Raw genomic sequence first — 26,840 nt, forward strand, 5'->3', positions numbered from 1 at the left:
CGAGCCCGGGAATCCAACCCACAACCCTGTTATCAATATCCCGGAGCTCTAACCGCTGAGTGCCTCATCACACCGCGCTGTGTTTCACCCTAACGCTCCCTCTCCTCTTCAGGTGCCGGACAGTCGGACTGCTTGCTGCAGGAGCTTCAACACACAGCGGTCAGAAACCCCCTTATTACTGTAAGTGGATTAGAGGCAGTGTTGCCAACTCCTCAGTGAGGAAAGCAGTTATTGGCTGTCCTAGAAGTTGCTACTTTGCTAATTTGCATACTTGCGTTGTGTATTTGAAGTTGTAGAATAAAGGAATAAAGCTGTGGGAGAGATAAAAGTAAGTAAAATCTCCCCAAATATGTTACAAATATAATGAACTTCTTTTTTATTAACGCCGTCACTTCCTGGCTTTATTAGGATTTGGGCGTGTGCAGTTCATTTGCAGGGTGCACGTGGAGCGCTGAGGGTCTGCTCTGACTGTGGGACTGAGCACTGTGAGTGTGGTGGGACGGGGCTCACGGCAGTAGTGGTGGGTTCAGTGGGGGGTTCGGATAGTAAATGCAATGGCTGGATTTGTGTTGCAGTCCGTAAAGAAACAGCTTTCATTAAAAGCCACAATGTAAAAAAGAAAGGTTTTCTTCAGTGAACTGAGTTACAGAGAATATTTAAACACTGATGAGGCTAAATAAGCTAAATCCAGCTCCTTAATCCATTCTAAACCAGGGTTTTTGCTGGTATCTGGGTTCAGATGGTCTAAGCTGGTCATCCAGGTAAATATGGACCCTATACTGGTAAGCAGGTTTGTGGATTGGTCAGCTCTTGAACAGCACAGTGCATGTTGCATTTGATTTTGGTCAAGCTCGGCCATGCTGGTCATTATTATATATATATATATATATATATATATATATATATATATATATATATATATATAAATGCGGGTGTTGTGAGGCAAAATAGTTCCCAAAGGCATAAACGTACCCTATACTGGCAAGACAGCAAGACAGGTTGTAATCCAGCTCTTGACCAGTACGGTGTGTTGCAGTAGATTGTGGTCAAGCTTGGTCGTACTGTTTTCTTGGTCAGGTTGGTCAGGTTGGTCATGCTTGTAGACCATCTAAACCATCAAACTCCCAACTAATACACACCAAACCCCCTCTCTGAATGACCGATTACATCTCCACCACTGAATCATAGAGATTTTGAACACTGTTAAAGATAAATAAGCTAAAAAGCCAACTTTTAAATAATGAATTGTTTCTTAATAAAGTGTAATTAAAGCTGAGCAGTTTAAATAAAGAGCAGAGCTGCTCCGGAGAGAAATATGTGATGAAGTGAAGGTGAATTGTGACTGTAATTGCTCTGCCTGCTGCTCCACAGGGCTGGTTAGAGAAAGACACTGATTCAAATTCAAGGCCAGGAGTCAAAGGAATCCGCTGAGCTTAGCTGTCAAACTCTTTATTCGACTTTGTCAAGTGCAAAAGCATTTTAGGCGAAGTGCTGCGGACGTAAAAAAATAAAAATAAAATACAGTTACGATAAGATACAACACAAGACGTCAAGATCGCTGCAGCGAGCGACGCTACTGTAGCATTTAATGCAAATACACTTCAGCATGCAGGTCGGCTTTGGCACTCGGGTGAACTAGGAGTGTTTACTGCAACACAACTGGCTTATCGGACACAAACTCCGACGACTTCAGGTGTGTTTTCAGGCTGACCTTCTTTGGTAGCATGAGCATGAGCATGAGCATGATGACGGAAGAAGCACCAGCTGTGGAGGACATTACTGCTCAGACTGTTTTTAGGCCACTGAAGCTACAAAACCCTTTTAAAATGGAAACGTTATGGAAAATGGTGTGAAGTCCGTCAGTGTGGTCAGTGCAGGTTACTGTGAGCAGACGTGAAGAAAGAAGGCCTGTAAGCAATATTTACATCAGGGCACACCAATATGTACAAACGCAGACTTGACTGGAAGGGAGAAACTAGAACATTCTCCATGTAAAGAGGAAGGTCTGAACCTCACTGCTCTGCTTTGTTCTTGGTTCTGCTTTGGGTTTTATTTGAAGGATTTGAACCCTCCTGTTATGCTCAGCGGTGAAGAACATGTGTTTAACTATGTTTGAGAATCCATAAACAATCGATTCATAGTTCGGTTTTGATCCGTTTACTCATCAGAACCCTGCTGAAAAACCCAGCTCAAGACCAGCTTCTGCTCCTAGCTGGTTTCAGATGGTCTAAGCTGGTCTCTGCTGGTCTTTGATGGTTGAAAAGCTACCCCACGCTGCTACGCTAGCTGTTGACCGGCACAGTGTATGGTGCATTTGATTCTGGTCAAGCTTGGCCATAATTTTCTCCTTTACATATATATGGTTGGTGTGGCGCAACAGACAACACCACTACCTGCCACTGCGTTACCACACCATGTGGGAGATGGGTTCGATTCCCGGTCTGGGTGACTGTGCTGTGCTACACCAATAAGAGTCCTTACGCTACACTGCCCCCCCCCCCTGTAATACAAGTAACATTTTATATATATATAACATAGTCAGGCAACATAGTTCCCAAAGGCATAAACACACCCTATACTAATCCATTAGATTTTGGTCAAGCTTGGTCATACTTGTAGACCATCTAAACCATCAAAGTCCAACAACTTGAGCAGCTCGAGTTGGCCAGGCTGTTTGTTTTTCAGCAGGGAATTCACAATTCCTTACTTTTGGCCTCAGTTTTGGTCTAAATTGTACATTTCCACCCCTTAAAAGCCTCCATTGCCGTTACTGGGTCAACCGGACCAGTCTGTGTAATATAAACATGCACTAACACACATATTATAAACACATTAAATGAGTCCTTCTCCATGTACATGTTCATTAGACTGATACCGGCCAGTAGACGAGGGTTTCTGCTCCAGAAATGATTAAAAATAAATGAATTCAGTATTTTTAAGCTTTAAAACGGGTCAGTTTGGACCTGCTACAAAACAGGAGGGTTAAATCGCTTCTAAAACACTTTAGTACTGTTCGCATTGCGAGACCTTCGCACGTCCAATAGGAGACAAACAAGAACATAAAAAAAACAAACAAAAAAAAAAACAACCACTTTTAAAAAATATATATATATATCATCCTGGTTTGGGTTCTTTAGAGTCCCTGAGCATCACCATGGTAAACACAACATGTTTATGGGTAATTATTATTATTATTATTATTATCATTATTTGTTTTTTCCAGGAAACATCAAACTTCAACAACTTAAAACAACAAATGCAAACTAATTCCATCTGTTTCCTGAAGCAAAATACTTCAAATACTCCAAATACTTCAAATACTGAAAGAAAAAAGATTTATGCAGACGTTCTAGCGAGGGGGTGCGAAAAACAATCGCCGTTACAGATGGGTTCTTAAATATGGCAGCGCTTTAAAGCTTAACACTGAAATAAAGTGCTAGGTATAAAAGAAACCGTAGTTTTAGTTCAGATAAAATCTCTCGGTGCTTAAATGAGTAGCAAGCTTTGGCAAACCTATACAGAGTGATGTTCTCGGAGCCATCTCCTACGGCTTTCTGGACCAAGCTTATTTACTTACCCCAGAACATTCACTCTCTGAAGCATCACCTACATACATCAATACAAAGTGCTTTTTAAATAGAATTTCAACACGTTTTAAAAGCCACAATGACAAAAAACTAAACGGTTAAAAAGGTAATAATGCATTCTAACCGCTTTAATAACCACTTTAATGTTCCTGACAGCGACACCCTGCTGGAGTGGGAATAAAGGAATGGTCCTGCTGTGGTCCAACTTCCAACTTCTAAACCTTCTCTCATCTGTTTCTACACTTCATTTCATCCTTCTTTACCTTCTTCTTCTTCATCATCATCATCATCCTCAAGTTGTTCCTTCTTATCCAACTTCACTTAAACTCTTACGGACTCGCTCCTCCACCTTCCCTACATCTCTACCGCGCTGGAATGGACTTTTAACAGGATGATTTAGAAACCTTGCCGCGCTCCGCCCACTAACATCATCCCCGTCCTGCAAAAACGCTGTATCTCCAAAATGCAGCAACTGCACAGGAGGAAGACCTGTAAAACCCTTCAGAGACATTCTGAGTGCTTTCAGAGCTTTTCTATACAATGTAAAGAACTGACAGCTTTACAAGAGAGAAACAGCAAAAATGGAGATACAAGGTTTTTGTGCGACAGCTGTAACGCTGCTAAAAATCCTGTTCAACCTACTGAGAAAATGACCTGGATTTACAGTGATGCTCATTTCTGATTCCATTTATTTTGTGTGTGAGAGAAAGGTCACACTGTTGGGATATGTCAGATGTCCAGGCTGGACAAGGGGGTATTGAAGGCTTTCTACTTGCTGTGAGGATGTGATGGCAGTCAGTGAGGTCAGGATGTTGAATGATCACCAACTCATCCCAAAAGTACTGGATGGAGCTCCACCATCCATCATTCTAGAGAACACAGTTCTCCCACTGCTCCACAGCTTCGCAATGCTGGGGGGCTTTATTTATACCCCTCTAGCCCACTCCTGGCATTAGGTTCATGTTTATTTATCTGCTCCAGATGGTCTTATTCTATTGGCAGTACTTCTTCTCTACAGGGACTAGGCAAGCTGTGTGCATTTTCACATCTGTGTCAGCAACAGGTGCAGCTGAAAGGAGCTGAATGCATTTGTTTACTGTGTCCACAAACATTTGGACATTTAGTAACTGTATAATGTTGTAAATGTAAGTGTTATTTAAGGCATTAGGTCCATTTTCAGCTGGTGGAGCATAGAGAGTAACACCACCACCTTCCTCCTCTTGGCAGATTAGGGTTGGAATCGCTGGCTGGTCAAGCACACCACTCAACACCTCAAAGGGTTGTGAGTTCGAATCCCGAGCCAGGGCGCTTTGCCATCAGCGGCTGGAGCCCAAAAGAGCACAACTGGCCGTGCTCTCTCTGGGTGAGTGGATGGCGCTCTCTCTCGCCCTTCATCTCTTAAAGTGATGTTGGACTCGCCCAGGTGTCTGTTAGCTGGTGGGGTGCAGTTAGATTATTGATATATCTAATTATGATTGAATTCTGAGTTTTAGGGGTCATTAGAAGAAGGGTTGGGTGATATGGTAAAAAAACTACATCACAATATTTATCACGATACCTGTGACAGATTCTTATAAACTATTATCAGATTCTCTCTTTGGTTTATACTCAACATCTGCTGAACTTCATCTAATGAACCCTTCAGTCTAATCACACTGTTAGTAATGAACCCTGCAGCTGATCAGTGTTTATTCTCCATATGCTTAGAAAAGCTACTTGTCCTGTGGTTGGTGTGGCGCAACAGATAACACCACTACCTGCCACTGAGCTCCCACACCATATTGGAGACTGGGGTTCGATTCCTGGTCTGGGTGACTGCAGGTGCTGCACTACATTAATTAGAGTCCTTGGGTAAGACTCCTAACACTACATTGGCCCTCCTCTGTAATACGAGTAACCTTGTAAGTCACTCTGGATAAGAGCGTCAGCTAAATGCTGTAAATGTAAATGTCCTCACGAAATGATAAAATATCATCACATTGCTCAGCTCTCACCTACAAATCAGTCATTTCCAACCTGTCTAGTTTAGATCAGCTACAGTAACTGGAGTCCAGCTCCGTAGTGTAGCTTTTTAGACTGGAATCTCAGCGTTTCACATGAAGTATTTCTACTCAGTAGGTTGAACAGGACTTTTCAGCAACCTCCTACAAACAAGAAAATGACTGCATGTATTGAGGGGGCGTGGACAGGTCCGTAGCCTTATCTGTTAGCACCCTGATAGTGTGTGTGTGTGCAGAAATACTGATTTCATGCCATTTGCATGTGTGTGAATTACATACCTGTATGATAAGAAGCATGCATTATGCATTAAGTACCTGCAAGCATAGATCTATGTGCTTAAGGCTGATATGTTAGTCTATGTAGGTGTGTGTGTGTGTGTTTGTGTGTGTGTGTACGCTCATGATTTTTCAGCTTCTCAATAGGCTGCACCAATAGGCCGAACATACGCCCATTACCTTGCATTAGCTTCCTTCCTTGACGCATCGAAAAACATCACATATTAATCAAAACACCACAAAAGCATCACATAACTCACATAATAACTCAAATACTGCACGACATCAACAGACCCGCACTACAGCCTTGTGATGTCACTTCCTGCCACTTCTGTGAATTATTTTTCGTTGCTATGACAGCACAAGTTGTGCTCTTGTCGATTTCGCCCCACTGGACCTCCAGGGTCGTGGGGCTGGACTGAGGTCATTCAAAGGGAAGGACGGGAGGAGGGACTTGAGGCGTAGACCCAAATGGGCGACCAGCACCGTTTGGCTCCCTGCGCCCCAAGTTTCGCAAGCTGAATCGTAGCCCAGCCGCTCTGTGATTGGCTGGGAAAAGGCATCTGTGGTTCTGCTTGCTTCGCTTTTTTTTTTTTTTTTTTTTTTTTTTTTTTGATTGTGAGAAAGAAAATGGGTCCAACTGTTCAGGTTAGTCTGGAGGGTCGGGTAACAAAACCTGCTGTCACCGACAACCTCTCTTTCAACATCTGAAGAGAGCGAACCCCCGACTACGCCACCAGTGTTCGCTAACCTTTTATCGTCTCTGTACCTGACTTCTTTACAGTCCTGCAGAATCGGCCCTTTCCATGTACCAGCAAATGGAATCCTTGTGGTCCTCAAGGTTTGGGGTGTCCTGAGATTGGTCTGTCTGGGTTGGGATGAACCTTGTTTTTCAGGGGTGGGGGTTTGTGCTTGCGTTTGCGTGTGGGCATAGTGGTGGTGTGTGCAGGGTGGTGGAAGAGACTGGAGGGAAGCTCCTCTCTTGGTGGGAACCATTCGAGGGCACGAGGGATTGGGACTGGGGTTGTAATGGTTGAGCCAGAAGCACTAGGAGGGGCAGTATTTGGAGTGGGTACTGGTGTAGCAGGGGGCATTTGCTTGCTGGCACAGCCAGCAGCCTCTGCCTCTTTCAGGATGTTCGAGGCCGCCTTCTGAGGACCTTTGGCAGTCTTTTGAGGAGCTTCCACCGAGCCTGCACTCGCTTCCGCCTTGAGGTCGCTTTCCTGTACCTTGACGGGATTTGAATCCACTTTTTTATCCTGGTGAGGAGTCTTTTCAGTCTTACTGGCATGTACCTCCGTTTTGTCAGGACTTGCTTGTGCTTTATGAGGACCCAAGTAAGTTCTTTGAGGGCTTGAGTCCTTTGGCAGCACGTCCTGTTGAGGACCTGGCGGCACGGTATCGCCCTTGCGGGGAACCTTTTGAGTTTTGTGAGAACTTTTGTCACTTTTGCGATGAACCTTGTCTGAGGCACCAAGATTTCGCTCAGCTTTGTGGGGACTTTTGCTTGTTGCGTGCGAGTGCTTGTGCCCTTTTGTCTGGGACCCCTTGCTGTGTCCTCTGCTCTGTTTCCTCTGTCCCGCAGAGTCCACACTTCCACGGCTTCGTCTCCGGCCTTTCCTTTGGACCTTCTCCAGCCGGCACTCGGTACGGTACAGTTCCTCTGTGGCTTGGGTGACCCTGTCCAGTTGCAGCAGCAAGGCGTCGAAGGCCGGCAGGACCCTTCGAAGGGTTGCCTCGGTCTCTGCCCGTTCTCTCCAGGTTTGGCCTCCTACCAACACCCCTAGGCCTACACTGAGGCCCAGCCCAAGCCCAGGGGCCTCAACCAGGCTGCAGGGGCTGCTGGACGCCGGGCGCCAGGATGCCTCGGAACCGCAATCCACGCTGTCGGGGGTTGGTGGAGCTTCAGGGGTGTCCAGAGGAGGCAGGCAAAGGGACTTACAGTCACTGGTGGATGAAGACCGAGATGGCGGAAGTTCCATACCCTCGAAGCGAACCTTGTGACGGAACTGTGGGGGAATACGGAAACAATAAATGGTTAGCAACTTTATAGGAAACATCTCGGCAGTAAGTGGGACGGTTATGGCTTTTGACTAGCACACTCAAGTTGACGTTAATGGGAAAACTGGTCTTAGAGGACGTGGGGGAATCGATGTGAAGCACCAAAAGCTATTTTCTAATAATTTCTTCTAGCCTTGCTTCTTCATTTAACTTTATCATTTACTGGAAATCCTGGATAACACATCATCGCAGCCACAACACACATTTTAATGCCAGCTGCCCTTTACACTGTGTTACTGTCATAAAATAGGACCAAAAAAAGAAAGCCAAGTGTCAAAATAGTCATCTCTGGAGTGTAGAAGCACACGGTCTTCTAAAAACTTCTCATATGTAGCAAGATAAGAGAAGAAAGTATTGATCAAGCTGATTGCGAGTTGCTGAGGCTCTGTCACAGGTCCCTGCAGTTCCTCATTCAACCTCTAGATGACAATACTGACCTCAACCACTGCAGCCGAAACACATAAAATCTGCATCATGATAGAAATTTGCTGGTCTGTCCGACTCAAACTCGCGCGTTTGTAAAATGTGTAAGGGTATGAGGATACCCCAGATACCCCTCTTAAGAGTGCATCACAGCCCAGTACAGTGAGCATCAGCACAGCAAAACTAACCAGTTTTGCACAGGAATTCACGGCTCTCTTAGCTGGTGCTCGGCTAATGTGGCATCCAGCCCTGCCATCAAACAGCATTTCGACGATCGGCTGATCATGATGAAAGACTATCGGCGATCAGTACCAGCATCAGAAGCGCTGATCTCTGCCCATCACCACATCTCGCCTTCAGTGTCGTGTATTTGTATTTAGGAAAATGAGGCTTGACGCTTGAAGCAAGCAACTCTGCTGACCATGGTCCCACCTCTTTAGTGCGACTGAGGCCCATCCACATCTTGAGGCGCCGTAGGAACAGCTCCACCATCTCGTAATCCTGCAGGTCCACCACCGGCTGGTACAGCTCCGCCCTCACGCGGTGATAGTTCCTCAACAGCGCCGAGGTCGCCAGCCACAGCAGGATGAGACGCAGCACCGCGAAGCTGAGGTGAAACACCAAACAGGAAGACGAGCAGGAGGAGGAGCCTCCGTCTAGACGCCAGGACAACAGGCTGCGGCTTCCAGAGCCCAGCAACGACAGACAGGCTGAGCTGACTGTTGCGTAGCCTTCCAGGACAGAGTGAAAGAGCTGGAGAGAGAGAGAGGGAGGGAGGGGAGATCCAAAAATGTTCAATTAGGTGTTATAATTAGAAAGACAAACCAAAGATGAAAGACAGATGAAAGAGGGAGAGAGAGAGGGAGGCGAGCGTGAGAACTGGAGGTGATGGTCTGGCCTTGAGCAATTCATTAGACCTGTTCACTCTGAGATGAGGCAGTTGTAACAGTTGTAATTCACATCCTTTAGGTGCCTTTAGTTAATGAGTCAGGAGAGGAAGAGAGGAGTTTCTATACTCAAAGCCTTCAGGGTCTCTTATTTACTACTCCTAATTACCCGCCTCAGCCCACTTCAGCTTAAAGACATTTGTTAACATGTACCTCAGTAAGGGATTGAGGCACTACTTGCCTTTACTGCACTGTTTAACCCCTTAAACTCCAAACCTGATCACGTCCTAAGGCTTATTAATAATCATTTACTCTGAGAGATGCGTCTGTGTTGAGTGTGCAGTCCAGCAAGGGGCCAGGAAGGTGAAAAACATGACCTAGGAGAGATACGTTTAAAGCTCATCCTCTTAGAAGGCCTGGATGAACATCCTGTTCAGACCAACCCGGCACTCTACACTCAAAATTGTGCAGTGTTCCTTATTCTGTGAGCAAACTGAAGTTTATATTTGATCATTTTTTGGTTTTTAAATAACGCAGGATGAAATTATTTACATCGCTTTAGCATAAAGAACCATCTGTGACGACTCCTCGCTGTGGTAATAACATATACCCCATCTGGAGACCGCATGACTGCCTACTGATCTACTGAAAAGTAGATACTGCCCAAAACCTACAATGACTCTAAACTATATGTCCAAATGTTTGTGGACACCCCTTCTAATTAATGCATTCAGCTACTTCAAAATGCACACACAATTTGTCCAGTCCCTGTAGAGAAGAAGTACTGCCAATAGAATAGGACTCTCTGGAGCAGATAAACAACATGAACCTACTGGTGCCATGTGTCATCCAACTTCCAAACCTCACTCACACTCTTGTAGCTGCGTGCAATCAAAACCTCACAGCAATGCTCCTCCAAAATCTAGTAAAAAGTCTTCTTCCCTGGACAGTAGAGACAGTTACTCAGCAAGATAAATGATTTTTTTAAAATACTTTTTTAAAGAAACCATGAACGAGCAGGTGTCCCAATACTTTTGTCCATTCTCTCCTATGTGCTCCTGCCGCTCATTTTCTACTTTTCTACTTAAACTTTGTTTAACGAGTGACGACAGCTTGCTAAAATTTGTTTGAAAGTCTGCACCATCTGGACAGTAACCAAATTCTAGTCCTTTGGGCCAGAGGGTGGTTCGGACCGAACAAGGCAGGTTTGTTATTACCTTATTCTTACGGTAAAGCAGTGAATTGGCTAGTTTATGAAACGTGTGTTGTTATCCTCCCTGTGCTTTTCCACAAACGACCCTGAGCCTTGTGTAATAAGGTCTGAGTCTTACGTAATGCAGGTAAACAGAGTTTCAGGTCTGTTGAACAGAATGTGAAAGCTTCACTCCACTCTTCTGCGGTGCGGCTTTCCCATTTCACACAGCTTTGTCTGAAAGGATTGTTCTCATATCTGAACAGAATGCTGATGTCGTGTAACACCGACTGAGCCAAGGTTTCTAACAGAGATCTGCTCTTTTCAGCTCCTCGGCTGAATTCAGGCCTGCGGGATCTGACGCCAGTTTAATCTACTGCATATAATATCACAACTGCTACATAACAGCTCGACTGAGAGACAGACAGCTGTACTGCGGTCACTCTCCTCGTACTCTTACTTACACCTTTTACTCTCCTCCAGAACTGCTGGTGCCCTTGGACTGAACGAACATGAATCAGCTTGGTCTTGCAGGGAAAATAGGAGATAAATGTAACTCTAAGATGTTATGTTTTTGAGACCTCTGCAACATTAGTGTGAAAAGTAAAGAACCTTAAATAATATCTAAATAAACATGAATTCATTACGTAAATAAATGTTTTGCGTACTAGTGGGTTATCTGTGTACTGCATGCACCAGAAAAATACATACAGATTTTTTAAGCTGAACTGAGTGGAGGTTTTAGAGGTTAAGCAGTTAGTGTTCTATATGTTTTAGTTTGTTAAAAATAAACATGCAGTGAGTTTCTGAAATATTCATATGATAAAAAAAGAAAGGAAAGTTAGGAACGAAATATGGTCAGAAGGTCAAATAAGGACTGCAGTGAATGTGAATGATTGATTGTTTTGGACTTTTAAGAGTTAAAATCTTAAAATCTAGACGTTCTGAATACCAGATAAATCAGATGAGAGCATAATATAACTTTTGTCTCTACCTTCATGTACGTGAATATAAAAAGGACAAAATACAGAAACAGCCTTGATGTAAATACAGAAATACAGAATCTCCCCAGAAGCTTCAGAGTATCTGCCTGAAGACAGTTCCTCAGGTCCTCAGCCTTTTCTAGCTCCTCTTTTATTTATTCATTTATTTATTCTTGTTTTAATTTCAGTTTCATACTTTTAATACTTTTACTATTGTATCAGTATTTGTGTTTTAAATTCGATTGGCTTGATTTAATTTCTTGATCTTTTTGTTTTTAATTATTTGTTGGTTTTAATTTGACCTGATCTATGACTTTGATCTATTAATGTTTAAAGTTTAGTTAATGTTGAATTATTTAAAAAAGCTTATATAATTTTACCTTTTTGTATCTCAACTTTTTTGTAATTTTAGTTTATTACTAACTAAATCTTAATTTGATTATCATTTCTTTTATCATTTCTTAATTTGTTGTTTCTTTTCTTTTAGTTTTATTGATTTTAGTTGATTAATTAATTTTTTTTTCAATCTGTTGACTGTAAAAGCTCAACTACATTGAAAGAGAGTCACCATCAATGCACGTCCTGGTGAAAATAAAGGTTGGTTGATTGATAAAGATCAAAAGTGTCAGCAATTCTGGAGGCGAGACGGGAAGAACGTTCTCTGGAACCAATCAGAGTTCTACTGGGTCTCCGCAGAAGCCCTGGATGTTAGCAGTACTGGCAAACTCTGAAGCAGGGGGTGAATAGAGAAAACTGAGCCGCCAGCTGTGTGTGTGTGTGTGTGTGTGTGTGGGTGTTTACCATGTGTCCCATGTGTGAGTATGCCAGCAGCAGCACCAGCAGAGCGAGAGCAGCACTGAGAAGCTCCCACACTGACCTCCTCAGCGTCCGACCAAACACTGCCCACTCCCGCAGAAACCTCAACTGATGAGATGCCTGCAGAGAGAGAGAGAGAGAGAGAGAGAGAGAGAGAGAGAGAGAGAGAGAGAGAGAGAGAGAGAGAGAGAGAGAGAGGGGTGAGCTAAGGACAAAGTGAGATAGTAAGGGAAAACGCTGAGCTGATTAACGAGTATAAAGACCTCATTAGGTCTGGGTTTAGGGGGCTTTAGACCATCTGTGAAGTTCTACACTGTAAATCCCCTCTATACCATTTCCACTCTCAGCTTCAGTACCAGCAGCATTATGAACCCAGATGTGTGTGTGTTTGTGTGTGTGTGTCTCTGTGTGTGTGTGTGTGTGTGTGTGTGTGTGCCGCATTCTCACCAGAACCTAGATTCCCAAAAGTATGTAAATAACAGAGAATCTTCTTAAAAGTGCTTTTCTTCTGAAGCTTTCTCCTCAATATTTCATCATATTCATAAACAGCCAGGCTGGTCAAGCCGCTCGATCATCTCCGCTCTTGACAGCTCTAGCGTAAGGTTGAGTTTGGTGGTTTTGATGGTTTAGCTGGTCTACCAGCATATCCAGCTTGACCACACTAGTAAACTACTAGGAACCATTTAGAGCTTGGTCATGCTGAGAGATCAACCAGCTTAGGATGACCAGCTTTCCACCCAGCAGCTGAGCTGGAGTTCTCAGCAGGACATGCTCATCTTGGACTGTAAGAGCTGAGAGAAGATAAAGCCTCCAAATGCAGGTTCAGAAAATCCTCCGTTTTCTCAACTTAAGAAGAGAACCAGGAGAACCTTAAATGTTCTCTCAACATTCAAGAAGGGAAGTGTTTGTATTGAGACCCTCTAGGACAGCTTTTGGGAATCCGGCCGCAGTGCGGTGCAGAGCTAAGCAGAGCTAAAGGCCTGCATGTGCAATAGAAGATACTGAATAATGAGTACTTGGGGAATATTCAACATTTACTAAATAGTAGCTACTGAACAATCAGTGGATACTGAATTATTAGTATATAATACATAGTAATTAAATATTAAATAGTAGTGACTGAATAATTATATGCTCCCTGGTTGTGTGTTAAATCACACTCACACACACACACACTTACTCTTCTAAAACATCTAGTAAAATGAACAATCAACCAAATGCTCAGGTCTAGACTGGTAGGCAGTACTGATTTGAACAGTATTAGAAATGGTGGGTATTAAGTTAAGCTGTAGATGTTTGGCGTTCCTCACCTTCAGCACCAGCAGGAACAGCAGTGTGGCATTGAGCTGGGTCAGGACCTGGCTCTGCTGGGCCAGAGGGAAGAAGTCTGTGAAGGATTCCCGGTGCTGTAGGAACGTGGCCCAGAGGTGGGCGGCAAGGGCGGTGCGACTGAGGTGGAGGGCGGAGACTCCAGCTGCCAGCAGCAGAGTACACACAGCGCCCAAGTTCCACACTCGCAGGAAGTAGCTCCGCCCCTGCCGACGTGCGACCAAGCCCTCCCTCACCGAGAAATAAATGATGAAGATCATCAGAAGAAGCTGAGAGGAAAGAGGGTCACAGAACGAGACGTTACCACCTAGCAGTGCTGAGGGGCACAACCACACTAGCCCACCCTTGACCAGTGTGAGCAGCCTGTCCACGCTAGCCCACCCTCGACCAGAGTGAGCAGCCTGTCCACGCTAGCCCACCCTCGACCAGTGTGAGCAGCCTGTCCACGCTAGCCCACCCTCGACCAGAGTGAGCAGCCTGTCCACGCTAGCCCACCCTCGACCAGTGTGAGCAGCCTGTCCACGTTAGCCCACCCTCGACCAGTGTGAGCAGCCTGTCCACGCTAGCCCACCCTCAACTAATATGACCAGCCTGTCCACGCTAGCCCACCCTCGACCAATATGACCAGCCTGTCCACGCTAGCCCACCCTCTACCAGTGTGAGCAGCCTGTCCACTCTAGCCCACCCTCAACCAAAATGACCAGCCTGTCCACGCTAGCCCACCCTCGACCAGTGTGAGCAGCCTGTCCACTCTAGCCCACCCTCGACCAGTGTGAGCAGCCTGTCCACTCTGTTACTGGTGACTGGTTTGGGAGGCCAGCTGTTACTACCTCTGTGTGTGTGTTTGTGTGTGTGTGTGTGTGTGTTACCGTGAGGAAGAGAGAGAGGTCCAGGCCATGGCGGAGTGTGTGTAAGCTGCAGGTTTTCAGGTCCAGGCTGGACTGAGCGCGCTCAGAGACAGGAAACTCCAACAGTAAAGAGAAGACAGCCAGCAGGTCTGTGTTTGTGTTATAGAGAGAAAACTCCACGAACAGAGCCCTCGTCCTGCACACACACACACATACACACACACACACAAAAATACATTATATGTCCAAATATTTGTGGACACCCCTTCTAATAAATGCATTCAGCTACTGTCAGTTGCACTCATTGCTGAGACAGATGTGCAAATGCACACACACAGCTTGTCTAGTCCCTGTAGAGAAGAAGTACTGCCAATAGAATAGGAACATCTGGAGCAGATAAACAACATGAACCTAATATTGGCACCATGCTGCCTAATGCCAGGCGTGGGCTAGTAGAGGGGTATAAAGCCCCCCAGCATTGAGAAGCTGTGGAGCAGTGGAAAAACTGTGTTCTCTGGATTGTTGGATGGTGGTGCTCCATCTAATACTTTTGGGATGAGGTGGGATGTGATGATCCAACATCCTGACCTTGCTATTGCACTTGTGGCTGAATGCAATCAAATCCTCACAGCAATGCTCGTCCAAAATCTAGAAAGCCTTCTTTTCTGGACAGTGGACACAGTAACTCCAACAAAAGCAGGAAACTTTTTTCTTTTTTTTTTTAAATAAACAGTGGTGTCCCAATACTTTCGCCCAAATAGTGTATACATATGTATATAAACAACAATAGACTTACAGTGGATCCAGCCACTGGTGTGTGAGGAGCTGTTGTATGAGGGTTCTAGAGTCCTCCGTATTTCTGCTGAGCTCCTGTACAAATCCACCACTGTCGTACACAGAAACCTGGCCCCAGTGCCACACTCTGCGTGTGCACACACACACACACACACACACACACACACACACACACACACACACAGAGAGAGAGAGAGAAAGTAATAAAATCAAAAGGTAAGTATAGTTAAACATCAGGATCAGATGAGATGATAAAGTAAAGGAGGAGGAGGAGGACACATCGAGTGTGTGTGAGATTGTGTGTGTTTTTTTTACCCGTTGCTCTGAGACACACTGCGGCTCCAGTTCTGAGCAAATGCTGAAGCTGACTCCACCCACCCTGCTGGACCACACCCAAACCAGGAGGATGCTGGAAATCGGCCCTTGGTGGGGCAGACTGAGGGAGAGAGAGGTGTAAGCAGGTTAATGGTCATGTGACACAAAGTCAACTCCAGAATTAACGGCACCCTCGAGAACCCGGGCAAAAAATATCCATATAAAATAAACCACAGAAATAACGAGCGCATTTCCTGAAACCAAGTTGGTTCCCATTTACAGGCAGTTGCTATGCTACATGGTTGCTATGGCATTCCAGGTGATTACTTTGGTGTGAAGTGGCCAGTAGGTGGTTGCTGTGGTATCCCAGGTGATTGTTTTGGTGTGAAGTGGCCGGTAGGTGGTTGCTGTATCATCTCACGTGAGTGTTATGCTGGTTGCTAGGTGGTTGCTATGGTATCCTATGTCGTTGCTGTAGTATCCCTGGTTGTTCTGGTGGTGTTGCTTGGTGGTGGCTAGGTGCAAGGTCACTAAGTAGCTGCTATGGTATTCCAAGTGGTTGTTGGATGGTTGCTATGGTATCCCATCAGCAACACAACAAACCCACACATCAAAATCCACTTGGAAATGGTTGCTGTGGCCCAAACTTTGAAACCTTGAAGCCTACCCACCCTCTCCGTTTCCCAGCAGTCACCTCACCTGATTGTGATCTGATCTGGCGGAGGCGGGGCTTCCCCAGCAGCAGGCTGCCCGTCTCCTCCATGAGGCTGGAGTTGTCCAGTAACCGTGGCAACAAAGAATCAGAGAGCCACTCCCACACCAGTTCGCGCCTGGAAAAAGGGATGAGATCAGATCAGATCAGACAGGTCTGGATCTGCAGGGGTGTTTGTTCCCGAAATGAAGTTTATGATTAGAGTTAGAACACGTGTATTACATACATACAGACACGTGACAAAGTTAGGACACCCCATGAAAACCTTTTGTCTTTTTAAATATATTTAAAGATCTGGAGGTCTGATCTTCATGTGATCAGCACTGAGAGACGGAGGTCATCTAACTAAACTCACACACCTGAAGAAACGTCTTTAATCATCATTAATAAAAATGGAATTAATAGAAATGTCGTTTTCCTGTGAGGAACAAGTTCACCCCCCCTCCACACATTCAGAACATCAGCTGCAGATGAACAGAACATGGATTCTGATCTGATTTGGTCTGATCTAAACCTCAGATGTTTAGTCTGGTCTAATCTTGATTGAAGTTGAAGTGAGGAGTGAAGATGGTCACCAGCATGGTCAGATCCAGAGAGCTCTCTAAGGCCTTCAGAAAGAAGGTTGGAGATTCAGAGGAGTCTGAGAAGGAAGGGGGTTAAAAAGATCTCAGAACAGGTAGAAATCAGACGCTGTTCCACTGTCCACTAAATCATCTACAAGTGGAGCAGCTGACCAGCATGTCCAGATCAGACCGTCCCCCAGCAAGATCAGACCTCAGGATGAGTAAAGACCTCTCCAGCAGTCCTAAAACCTCCTCATGGTAGCAGGTAGATCTCGCTCACCACAGCTGAAGTCAGAGTACAGCCCAGGTCTGATCTTCATGGCAGGTGAGAAAGGAGGAAACTCTTACTGTCAATAAGAAAAGGCATCAGGGTTGGACTGAAGGTTACCAGAGAACACCTACACCAAGAGCAGGACTGCTGGAACAGGGAGCTTTAGACGGATGGGTCCGCCGGAGTCTTGCCCTGATGTTTTGTTTGACAGTAAGGGTCTCCTCCTCGCTCACCTCCCATGAAGATGGAGCTTGTGCGTCTCTTTCTGATGGTGGATGTAGTTTTTAGGGGGTAAAAGCCAATAATGAAAGAATACCATCACTGCATCCTTGACAGATGGCACTCCAGCTCCTTTCTGACACACACACACACACACAGAGACTATCCCCTTAAGCAACATGCTGTCTGCTCAGATCACCTCCCACACACACTCTCTGAAGCTCATGCTTCCTCTCGGCTCTCTCTCGCTCTCTCTCTCTGTATGTCTGTTCAGCTTTCTTATCCCAGACCGAACGCAGGCTGACACGAGTGTGTGCTCATCAAACAGAGAGAGAGAGAGAGAGAGAGAGAGAGAGAGAGAGAGAGAAAGTGAGTGTATGATTTACTTTACAGAGATCAAACTCCTGACAGTGTGTCAGAGGAGGAAGACCTCAGGACTGAAGACTTATTCCAGACTGGATTTTTCCCAGCGTTCTCCCACCAATCTAGGCAACCAGTGCTGGGCTAGAGGGGTATACAGCCCCCCAGCATTGAGCTGTGGAGCAGTGGAACTAACTGTGTTCTCTGGAACGATGGTGGTGATCATCCAACATCCTGACCTCACTAATGCTCTTGTTCTTGAATACAATCAAATCCTCACAGCAATGCTCCTTCTCCAAAATCTACTAGAAAGTCTTCTCCCCTGGACAGCGACAGAGACATTTACTCCAGCAGAAGCAGGATCAGCTCTTTTTAACAGCCTTGATTTCAGAAAAAGCTACAAATGCATAAATAGGTGTCCCAATACTTTTGTCCATATAGTGTATGTTCTAGCTTGAAGGAGTAGAATCTGCAGAGTTTCTCCTCTCGTCCCACTAAAAAATAAATAAATAAGCGAGTAATAATTCACCCCGTTACCTGCTGATGTTGCTGAAGTGCTGTGGGTGGAGGTAGCTCTCTAGTTGAGTGTGCAGTCTCAGTCGCTCGGAGTCTTTGGCCGAGTCGGTGTAGTTCAGAAGCAGGACCACCAGAAGGAACAGCATGTAGACCAGAAACCCCTGCAGAGAGACGAGAGACGAACCACAAGACCCATCACTACAACACACAGCATCTACAACCGCAAGACGTTTACCCAGCTGACGTAGCCATGAGAGTCTGCTTGTGGGAACAGAAAACTCCATGCTGTGATTCTGGGGCACTACAGGAGCTGCGGCTGTCAGTCACAGCGCAGGCCATCCATTAGTAACCACGTCTGTCCCTCGACTTCCACTGCAGCAGGAACCAGAGCAAAGATCAGCACACCCTTCCTGCTCCACCTGCAGGACGTGCCGGAGAGGGCTCAATATTGATGGGTTTGGTTAGACCCCTGACAGGACGTGAGTTACAGGAGTGTGTGTGTGTGTTTGTGTGTAGGAGGTTATCTATAGATATTCACACCTCGCAGTCTGCAGATTTACAGAATTCAGAGTGAGCAAGCCAGGAGACTGATAAAACAGAGAGCGTTTATATCTTTAATAAGCAGCTGCTCAGTCAACAACACTGGATCTAGGCAACTACTTGCTGAGCACAGGGTTTAATGGTCCCATTAAGAGGCTCTTGGCTTGGATGCAGAGGTCTGGGAAAATATAATGAATCTGTTTAAAAAATGTAATTAAAAATGTAATTCTTATATAATTAATTCTTATTAAAACTGGCTTCTGAATTAGACGATACTGAGCAATCAATTTGTACTGAATAGCCCAATCAGAAGATTATCAACAGATGGGATATTTAATAGTTATTATATAAATAGTCTTATTAGTAGTCACTAAATTAAAAGATATTGAAAAAATAATTCTTATTAAATGATCAAATTAGTAGATAAATGATCAGGAATAGCCTAATCAGTAAACACGGAATATTTAGTAGTTACTAAATTAGTAAATACTGAAGGATTCAAATTAAAAATGAGTGGCTACTGAATAATTAGTAGTTACTACATTAGAGATACTGAATAATAAACTGTTTGTGAAATCAGTAGAATATTGACTGAATATTGAATAGTTACTCAATAAGATACTTTTTTCTAAGATACTGTAAATTGATCTTAAATAGCCGAATTAGCAGATGCTAAATGCTTGAGTTATTAAATCAGTAGATACTGAATAATTAGCATGTGCTGAATAGTGGATGTTAAAATGAAAAAAATATATATATATTTTTACAATCATTTATTTATTTATATCAGATTTATTTACAAAAATCTTTATTATTGGAGTTTCTGTAGCGAAATAAATGTGGTTCCTCCATAGCATCACCACAAAGGACCCTGTGTGGAGTGTATTCTTTCTACTGTACCATAAATAAATACTGACACTGTATGTCCAGATATTACATTCATATCCTTAAGATCGGTGGGGTGGTGGTGGTGGTGGTGTTTTGGGGGAGGGGGGGGGGGTTAAATACAATATTTTTAAAGATTTTAAATTAAGCAAAGGTGAATTTGGTCAGAATTAGCTGCTAGAGCTAAAAGGCTAACGGAACAGAAGTCTCATTAAGTGATGAAGATTTTTGACGTCCAATCACGTTCAGCTGCTTTGTAGCTCCAGTACCACCAAGCACGTCTTGGCTGATCGACCAGAAAGTAAAAAGGAAATGGTGCAAATTCTGACTTCGGCTTTAAAGAGCCCCGGATACCCAGGCTGGCAGATACTGACCATGAAAGAAACGGTCAACAGCAGCCAATAACAAAACAACAATAAACAAAGAACCCTGACTCTGAATCTCCACTGAGACCCGACACTGTATTAACCCCCCCTCTCTCTTATCTGTCACTAATGCGGAGAACGGGACCCCCAGCATCTCCTCTGATTCTCATTCTCCAGATTCTCCCTCTTGCATCACTTGGACACGTCCTGCTGTCCTCCTACCCTGCTGTGCTGCTCCGGTTTGTTTGGGGCTCCTCTGGAGTGGTCCGCAGGAGGGCTGAATAATCGAGCGCCTCAGAACTTCAGAACTGCTCTGAGAGGAAAGACCGAGTCGGTTTCTGAGCTTTCTGAGCTTTTCAGAAATGTACACTTCAGCCAGTCCTGACACAGATGTGCGAATGCACACACACAGCTTGCCTAGCCCCTGTAGAGAAGAAGAAGAACTGCCAATAGAATAGGACTCTCTGGAGCAGATAAACATCATGACCCTATTGGCACCATGCTGCCTAATGCCAGGTGTGGGCTAGAGGGGTATAAATAAAGCCCCCCAGCATTGAGGAGCTGTGGAGCAGTGGGAGAGCTGTGTTCTCTGGAATGATGGATGGTGGAGCTCCATCCAGTACTTTTGGGATGAGTTGGGGATGATGAGGTGGGGTGGTGGTGATCATCATCATCCAACATCCTGACCTCACTAACGCTGCTCTTGTCACTGAATGCAATCAAATCCTCACAGCAATGCTCCTCCAAAATCTAGTAGCCCCTAACCTTGCGAGAGAGACAGAGAGAGCCAGCGAGAGAAGGAAAAGGGCAGGGGGAGAGAGAGCGTGTGAGGGGGAGAGAACTCATCCCCTCAGGAGGTCTGAAACCCCATATTTCATCAGCCCCCACCAAACTCCACTCTGGCAGCAGACCTGAAATGTGTGTGTGTGTGTGTGTGTGTGTGTGTGTGTGTGTGTGTACCTTCAGCATGCTGTGCAGTAGGTGGATTTTGCGAGCCTCCTCTCTGGCCTGGTTGAGAGCGAAGCCCTGTGGTGGTCTCACTCTTGGAACTCTCTGGATCACTCGCTCAACTCTTGGGCAGTCCACCAACACATCGCCCTCCTCCGGACGCAGCCGGCCAACCAGCAGCCCGAAATACACCCCCTCCAAAAGTACCTACACACACACACACTCAGAGCGTCAGTGAGCCATCTGATGTGTGAATCATGGTGATGTATTGATCTGAAGGTGGTTCAGCTGCGTCACATTTGTTTAGAATAAATTACCATCAGTTACAATCATGTACCTACAGGAGCGCATGCCCAGGTGGTTTCTGTGGTGTTGCTAGGTGGTTGCTAGGCGTTAAATGTTTTTTAGATTGAGGTTATGGAGTTGCTAAGTGCCTGCTGGGTGGTTGAGGTGGTGCAGCTAAATGGTTGCTATTGTACCGCAAGTGGTTTATGTGGCGTTGCTAGGCGGTTGCAAGATGGGTACTTTTAATGTTGCAAGTATTTCAGGTGGGTGCCAGGGTGTAGCTAGGTAGTTGCTAGATGTGTGTTTTAGTGTTGCAAGTATAGTATTTCAAGTGGTTGCTAGGGTGGTGTGAGATGGTTGCTAGGCAGCTGCTATGGCAACCCAGGTGTTTGCTATGGTTGGGCGTTACTAGGTTGTTGTTTTAATTGAGTATTTAAACTAACTTCTCAGACACTGAAGAAAGTACAGATATATGAGCCATGTCCAAAAGTATTCAGACACCCCTAAGATTTAATACCCTTAACTGCAAAAGGAACGTTGGGGAGCGGGTGTCCACAAACCTCTGGAGATATAGATGCTTCTATACAGACTTACAGTGTTCATGCAGATGTGTACATAAGAGTGTGTGTGTGTGTGTGTGTGTGTGTGTGTGTGCATACCTTTAGAGGTTCCAGGATGCAGAATGACATCATGAAGCTGCTGATGCAAGAGATGAGCCACATCAGAGCCACGCCCTCGCTGAAGCCCCGCCCCAGCCAGATTGACAGGCTGCTAGACAGGATGAGCGCCACCCAGCTGCCCCAGAGAGCAGCCAATCCGCAAAGAGGAGGAAGCGGCCTTGGTTTACACACATCCGTCACTACTGAGAGAGAGACAGAGAGAGAGAGAGAGAGAGAGAGAGACAGAGAGAAAGAGAGAGAGAGAGAGAGAGAGAGAGAGAGAGACCCCATTTGTTTCAATAGAAGCAAAAGTGGTTCTTTTTGTTAATTGTGTGTGTGTGTGTGTGTGTGTGTGTGTGTGTGTGTGTGTGTGTACCTGTGCGAGAGGTGAACGCAGTTTTAGGGGGGTCTCTGCGCAGAGCTGCAGGAGGAACAGGCTCGCTCATCTTCTGTAGAAGAATCACCTCCGTCTTATCTCCAAAAATACTGGAGCTGGAAAACACACACACACACACACACACACACACACACACACACACACACACACACACACACACACAGATTAAATCTATGTAAGACCGACGGAGAAGGATGGTGAGGGAAGGAGGAGGGATGTCACTCACAGGTCACCCATGTCACTGTCTGTCTGAGAGAGCAGCTGACCGTCTGCCAGGATCCGCTTGATTAGATCCTCATCTGTCAATCAAACCAAGTAGTGACCAATCAGTGAACATGACATATCTGGACACTTGACAGCTCTTTATGCAGCTAATCCTCTTTTAAGTACGTCCATTTAGAGCGTTATGAAGTAATCTAATCATGTTATGGTAATTGTAAGCATGTGTGTGTGGGGGGGGCAGTTTTTCGTCCTACCTGAAGAGGTGAAGTATTTGTTCCTGTGGTCCTGACCGCCCACAGTCTCCTCCTCCTCAGGACTGAAGGCCATGTCCACTCCAAGGTGTCGGCTGCCCTGACCCCTCTTCAGCCGAGGAGGAAACCCAGACGGAGGAGGAATCTCCACCGATGGCTCGGTCAGCACGTCTGGCCAGTCAGCATCTGGAACGCTCCACCTGTGTGGAGCAAAGAGGTGGACCAAAAAATGGAGGCTCTGTAAGTGAGTTAAACAACCAAGAGAACATGAACAGCTCCCCACACACACACACACACACACACACACACACTCCAAGCACACTCAGTCGGCCCTAATCAGGCCCTGATTGATCCTGTAATGATCGGAGTCTAATAAAGACTCTGATTGGTTTCCCGTTTCTGAATGCTATGATGATGATGATGGTGGTGGTGGTGATGATCACCATAATAATGATGATTATAATGACGATGATGTCACTGAGCTTTCATCAGCAGCCGTCAATCACCACAACTGTCACCACGGAACCAGGCGGCTCACCTTTTAGAGGAGGGGGTCGGCAGGTCAATGTTGGTCTCCTCTGAGTACGTCTGCAAGAGCGCGAGAATTCAAGATCAACACAAACAACAAAACGGTAGGAAAACACACATATAACCCACTACATGGCCAAATGTTTGTGGACACCTCTTCTAATGAAGGCATTCAGCTACTTTAAGTTGCACCCATTGCTGACACATGGACACATGGACACAGGACGCACACAGCTTGTCTTGTCCCTGTAGAGAAGAAGTACTGCCAATAAAATAGGACTCTCTGGAGCAGATAAATAAACATGAGCCTATTGGCACCATGCTGCCTAATGCCAGGCGTGGGCTAAAGAGGGATTGAGTTGTGGAGCAGTGGGAGAACTGTGTTCCCTAGAATGATGGATGGTGGAGCTCCATCCAGTACTTCTGGGATAATTCTGACCTCACCAACGCTGCTCTTGTCAATGAACGCAATCAAATCCTCACAGCAACGCTCCAGCTCCAAAATCTAGTAGAAAGCCTTCTTCCCTGGTCAGTAGAGACCGTTACTCCAACAGAAGCAGGAGAAACTCTTTATAATCTCCTTGATTTCAGAAGACAGGATGTCTTAGTCTGTCCTGATCTGGCAGTGAGGTTTAAGTGAACCCGTTCCTCCTCTGTTAAACTGGATCATCATCTTTACCTCAATCCTGAATCCCATCAGCACCCAACCTGCTCCCTACCAGCTCTTCCAGGATGTTATTTCTGCAGTTCCTGCTGTTTTACTGAAGGTCATTCTAACAGTTAGTTATGGACCAGCAGTCAGTGTGACATTAAGGTCCTAAAATATCTGCTCATGAAGTTCACTGAGGAGGAGGTTCTACGGCTAGTCTGGAACTGCTTCAGTTTCTTATATGGAGTGTAACTTCTGCTCTTTGTGTTTTCTTCAGGATTTAAGTTACTATCCGGGCTGAACACTGAGCATGAGGGACTGCTCATATCTGTGCACTGTGGGAACTCATTAGGGAAGTCTTATTCCACGTACTTCTGTAGGAATTCCATTGAAAATGAGGAAGGAGCTTCCGGTCATTGAGTTGTCCAGAAAGTCGTCAATTTCCAAAGACTCTTGATCCACCTGAGGAGGGAGCTGTTCTACTGATACCTGGTAAACACACACACACACACACACACACACACACACACAGATGCTTACATTTACGTAATATATATGGGTGAATTTTTCATATTTCTATTACAGGTGTGTTACACTAGTGCAGGTGTGTTACACTACCGCAGGTTTGTTACACTAGTGCAGGTGTGTTACACTACCGCAGGTTTGTTACACTAGTGCAGGTTTGTTACACTAGTGCAGGGGTGTTACATTAGTGCAGGTGTGTTACACTAGTGCAGGTGTGTTACACTAGTGCAGGTGTGTTACACTAGTGCAGGTGTATTACATTAGTGCAGATGTATTACATTAGTGCAGGTGTGTTACACTAGTGCAGGAGTATTACACTACCGCAGGTGTGTTACTCTAGTACAGGTGTATTACACTATCGCAGGTGTCTTACACTAGTGCAGGTTTGTTACACTAGTGCAGGTGTATTACATTAGTGCAGGTGTATTACATTAGTGCAGGTGTGTTACACTAGTGCAGGTGTGTTACACTAGTGCAGGTGTGTTACACTAGTGCAGGTGTATTACATTAGTGCAGATGTATTACACTACCGCAGGTGTGTTACACTAGTACAGGTGTATTACACTATCGCAGGTGTGTTACACTAGTGCAGGTGTATTACACTAGTACAGGTGTATTACACTACCGCAGGTGTGTTACACTAGGACAGGAGTGTTACACTAGTACAGGTGTATTACACTACCGCAGGTGTATTACACTACCGCAGGTGTGTTACACTAGTGCAGGTGTATTACACTACCGCAGGTGTATTACACTACCGCAGGTGTGTTACACTAGTGCAGGTGTATTACACTACCGCAGGTGTATTACACTACCGCAGGTGTGTTACACTAGTGCAGGTGTATTACACTACCGCAGGTGTATTACACTACCGCAGGTGTGTTACACTAGTGCAGGTGTATTACACTACCGCAGGTAGTGCAGTTAGCTCACCTTGCTGCGGCTGAGCCTGAAAAGGCAGAAGATGAGCAGGTAGAGAGGATACAGTACCAAACAGCTGACCACACCCACTCCTACAGACTCTGCATTCAGAGATACCTGCTCTGAGACAGGAAAGGAGCTGCAAAACACAAACACACACACAGATGATTAGACTTCAATAAAATATCTCAGGAAAGAAGATTAGACCTTAGTAAAAGGTCATATCACAGATAAGTAGATTAGACCTTGGTGAGTAGCCCTAGCCCATGGAGGACCTAAGCAAAAAGCTCTAGCCCAGGGAAGAAGATTAGACCTCAGTAAGAAGCCCTACCCCAGGGAAGTAGATTAGACCTCAGTAAGAAGCCCTACCCCAGGGAAGTAGATTAAACCTCAGTAAGAAGCCCTACCCCAAGGAAATAGATTAGACCTCAGTAAGAAGCCCTACCCCAGGGAAGTAGATTAGACCTCAGTAAGAAGCCCTACCCCAGGGAAGTAGATTAGACCTCAGTAAGAAGCCCTACCCCAGGGAAGAAGATTAGACCATGGTCAGATATTTCAGCCCAAAGAAGAAGATTAGACCCCAGTAAGAAGCCCTAGTCCGGTGAACAAGTACAGATTACAGTAAGAAGCCCTTCTGCAGGGAAGATAAGACCTTGCCCTAGTACTTAAGATTAGACTTCAGTCGGAAGTTCTAGACCAGGGAATAAGTTTGACGTCAGGACTGCCCCTTACCTGTTGCCATGGGTCACAGTGGCATACCACACAGTGTTGGCCAGCAGGATGAGGTGCAGCAGCAGGGAACAGCAGGTCACCCTCTGGAGGCGAGTGAAGGGGCTGCGCGGGGGTCGTTCCCACAGCGATAGCCACATGTGACTCTCACACACCGCCCTCTGGAGCTCCCAGGAGAAGAGACGGGGCCAGTGATGGAGCTCCGCCTCCTCTGCAAATGGAATATAGATAAAGAGATTGTTATTAATTAGTGAATCAGCTGTAAAAGCGAACGCTGGACTCTAGCTGTGATTGTAAAACCACTGAAGAAGCTGTAGAATATAAAGACTGGCGTTCTACTGAACCAACATCCAGAATGTTCGAATTCAATTATATTTATCAAAAATGTCAATCAAATTATGAAATGTTTGTAACTTATCTTTTATATTATTCAATAAAATAACTATTATTATTATTATTAGAGATGATCCAGGCTTGTTTTAATGGATCGGGCATCAGCTGTTTTAATCCCAGTCTAGTTCCGGGTCTGCGTTTTAACCACAGTGTTCAGAGCGCCATCTGCTGTCCTCAAGGCTCCATTAACGACATTATCACCCAGCTGCAGCAGCAGTGTGGACGTTCTCAGAAGGTAAATAAAGGAGTTGAGGTTCTGCAGTGTGGAGCTATTTTACAGTGGAACCTGAAAACAGACCATAATATCTGACCCTTCATATAAAACCATCATTAAAACGCTCTGTTTTACCAGCGGGAGAACCGGAGAACCACTCGCTCGCCCTTCTCTGA

General features: G+C 45.3%; 1 protein-coding gene across 1 annotated transcript in view; it reads right to left on the reverse strand.

Annotated features, from left to right (window-relative positions):
- Positions 1 to 1,433: 1,433 nt before the first annotated feature.
- pkd1a (polycystic kidney disease 1a) overlaps positions 1,434 to 26,840 on the reverse strand; it is a 117,412-nt gene continuing 92,005 nt past the window's right edge. Inside the window, 18 exon segments of the mRNA XM_072657900.1 lie at positions 1,434 to 7,872; positions 8,780 to 9,100; positions 12,211 to 12,345; positions 13,536 to 13,823; positions 14,424 to 14,598; positions 15,199 to 15,324; positions 15,513 to 15,633; positions 16,212 to 16,342; positions 18,175 to 18,314; positions 20,904 to 21,098; positions 21,836 to 22,038; positions 22,212 to 22,327; positions 22,459 to 22,531; positions 22,709 to 22,905; positions 23,244 to 23,293; positions 24,255 to 24,371; positions 25,341 to 25,467; positions 26,061 to 26,268. Of these exon segments, the coding sequence (XP_072514001.1) occupies positions 6,700 to 7,872; positions 8,780 to 9,100; positions 12,211 to 12,345; positions 13,536 to 13,823; positions 14,424 to 14,598; positions 15,199 to 15,324; positions 15,513 to 15,633; positions 16,212 to 16,342; positions 18,175 to 18,314; positions 20,904 to 21,098; positions 21,836 to 22,038; positions 22,212 to 22,327; positions 22,459 to 22,531; positions 22,709 to 22,905; positions 23,244 to 23,293; positions 24,255 to 24,371; positions 25,341 to 25,467; positions 26,061 to 26,268 (3,896 nt within the window). The 3' untranslated portion in view covers positions 1,434 to 6,699.

This window comes from Salminus brasiliensis, chromosome 15, assembly GCF_030463535.1.
Source record: "Salminus brasiliensis chromosome 15, fSalBra1.hap2, whole genome shotgun sequence".
Lineage (NCBI taxonomy): Eukaryota > Metazoa > Chordata > Actinopteri > Characiformes > Bryconidae > Salminus > Salminus brasiliensis.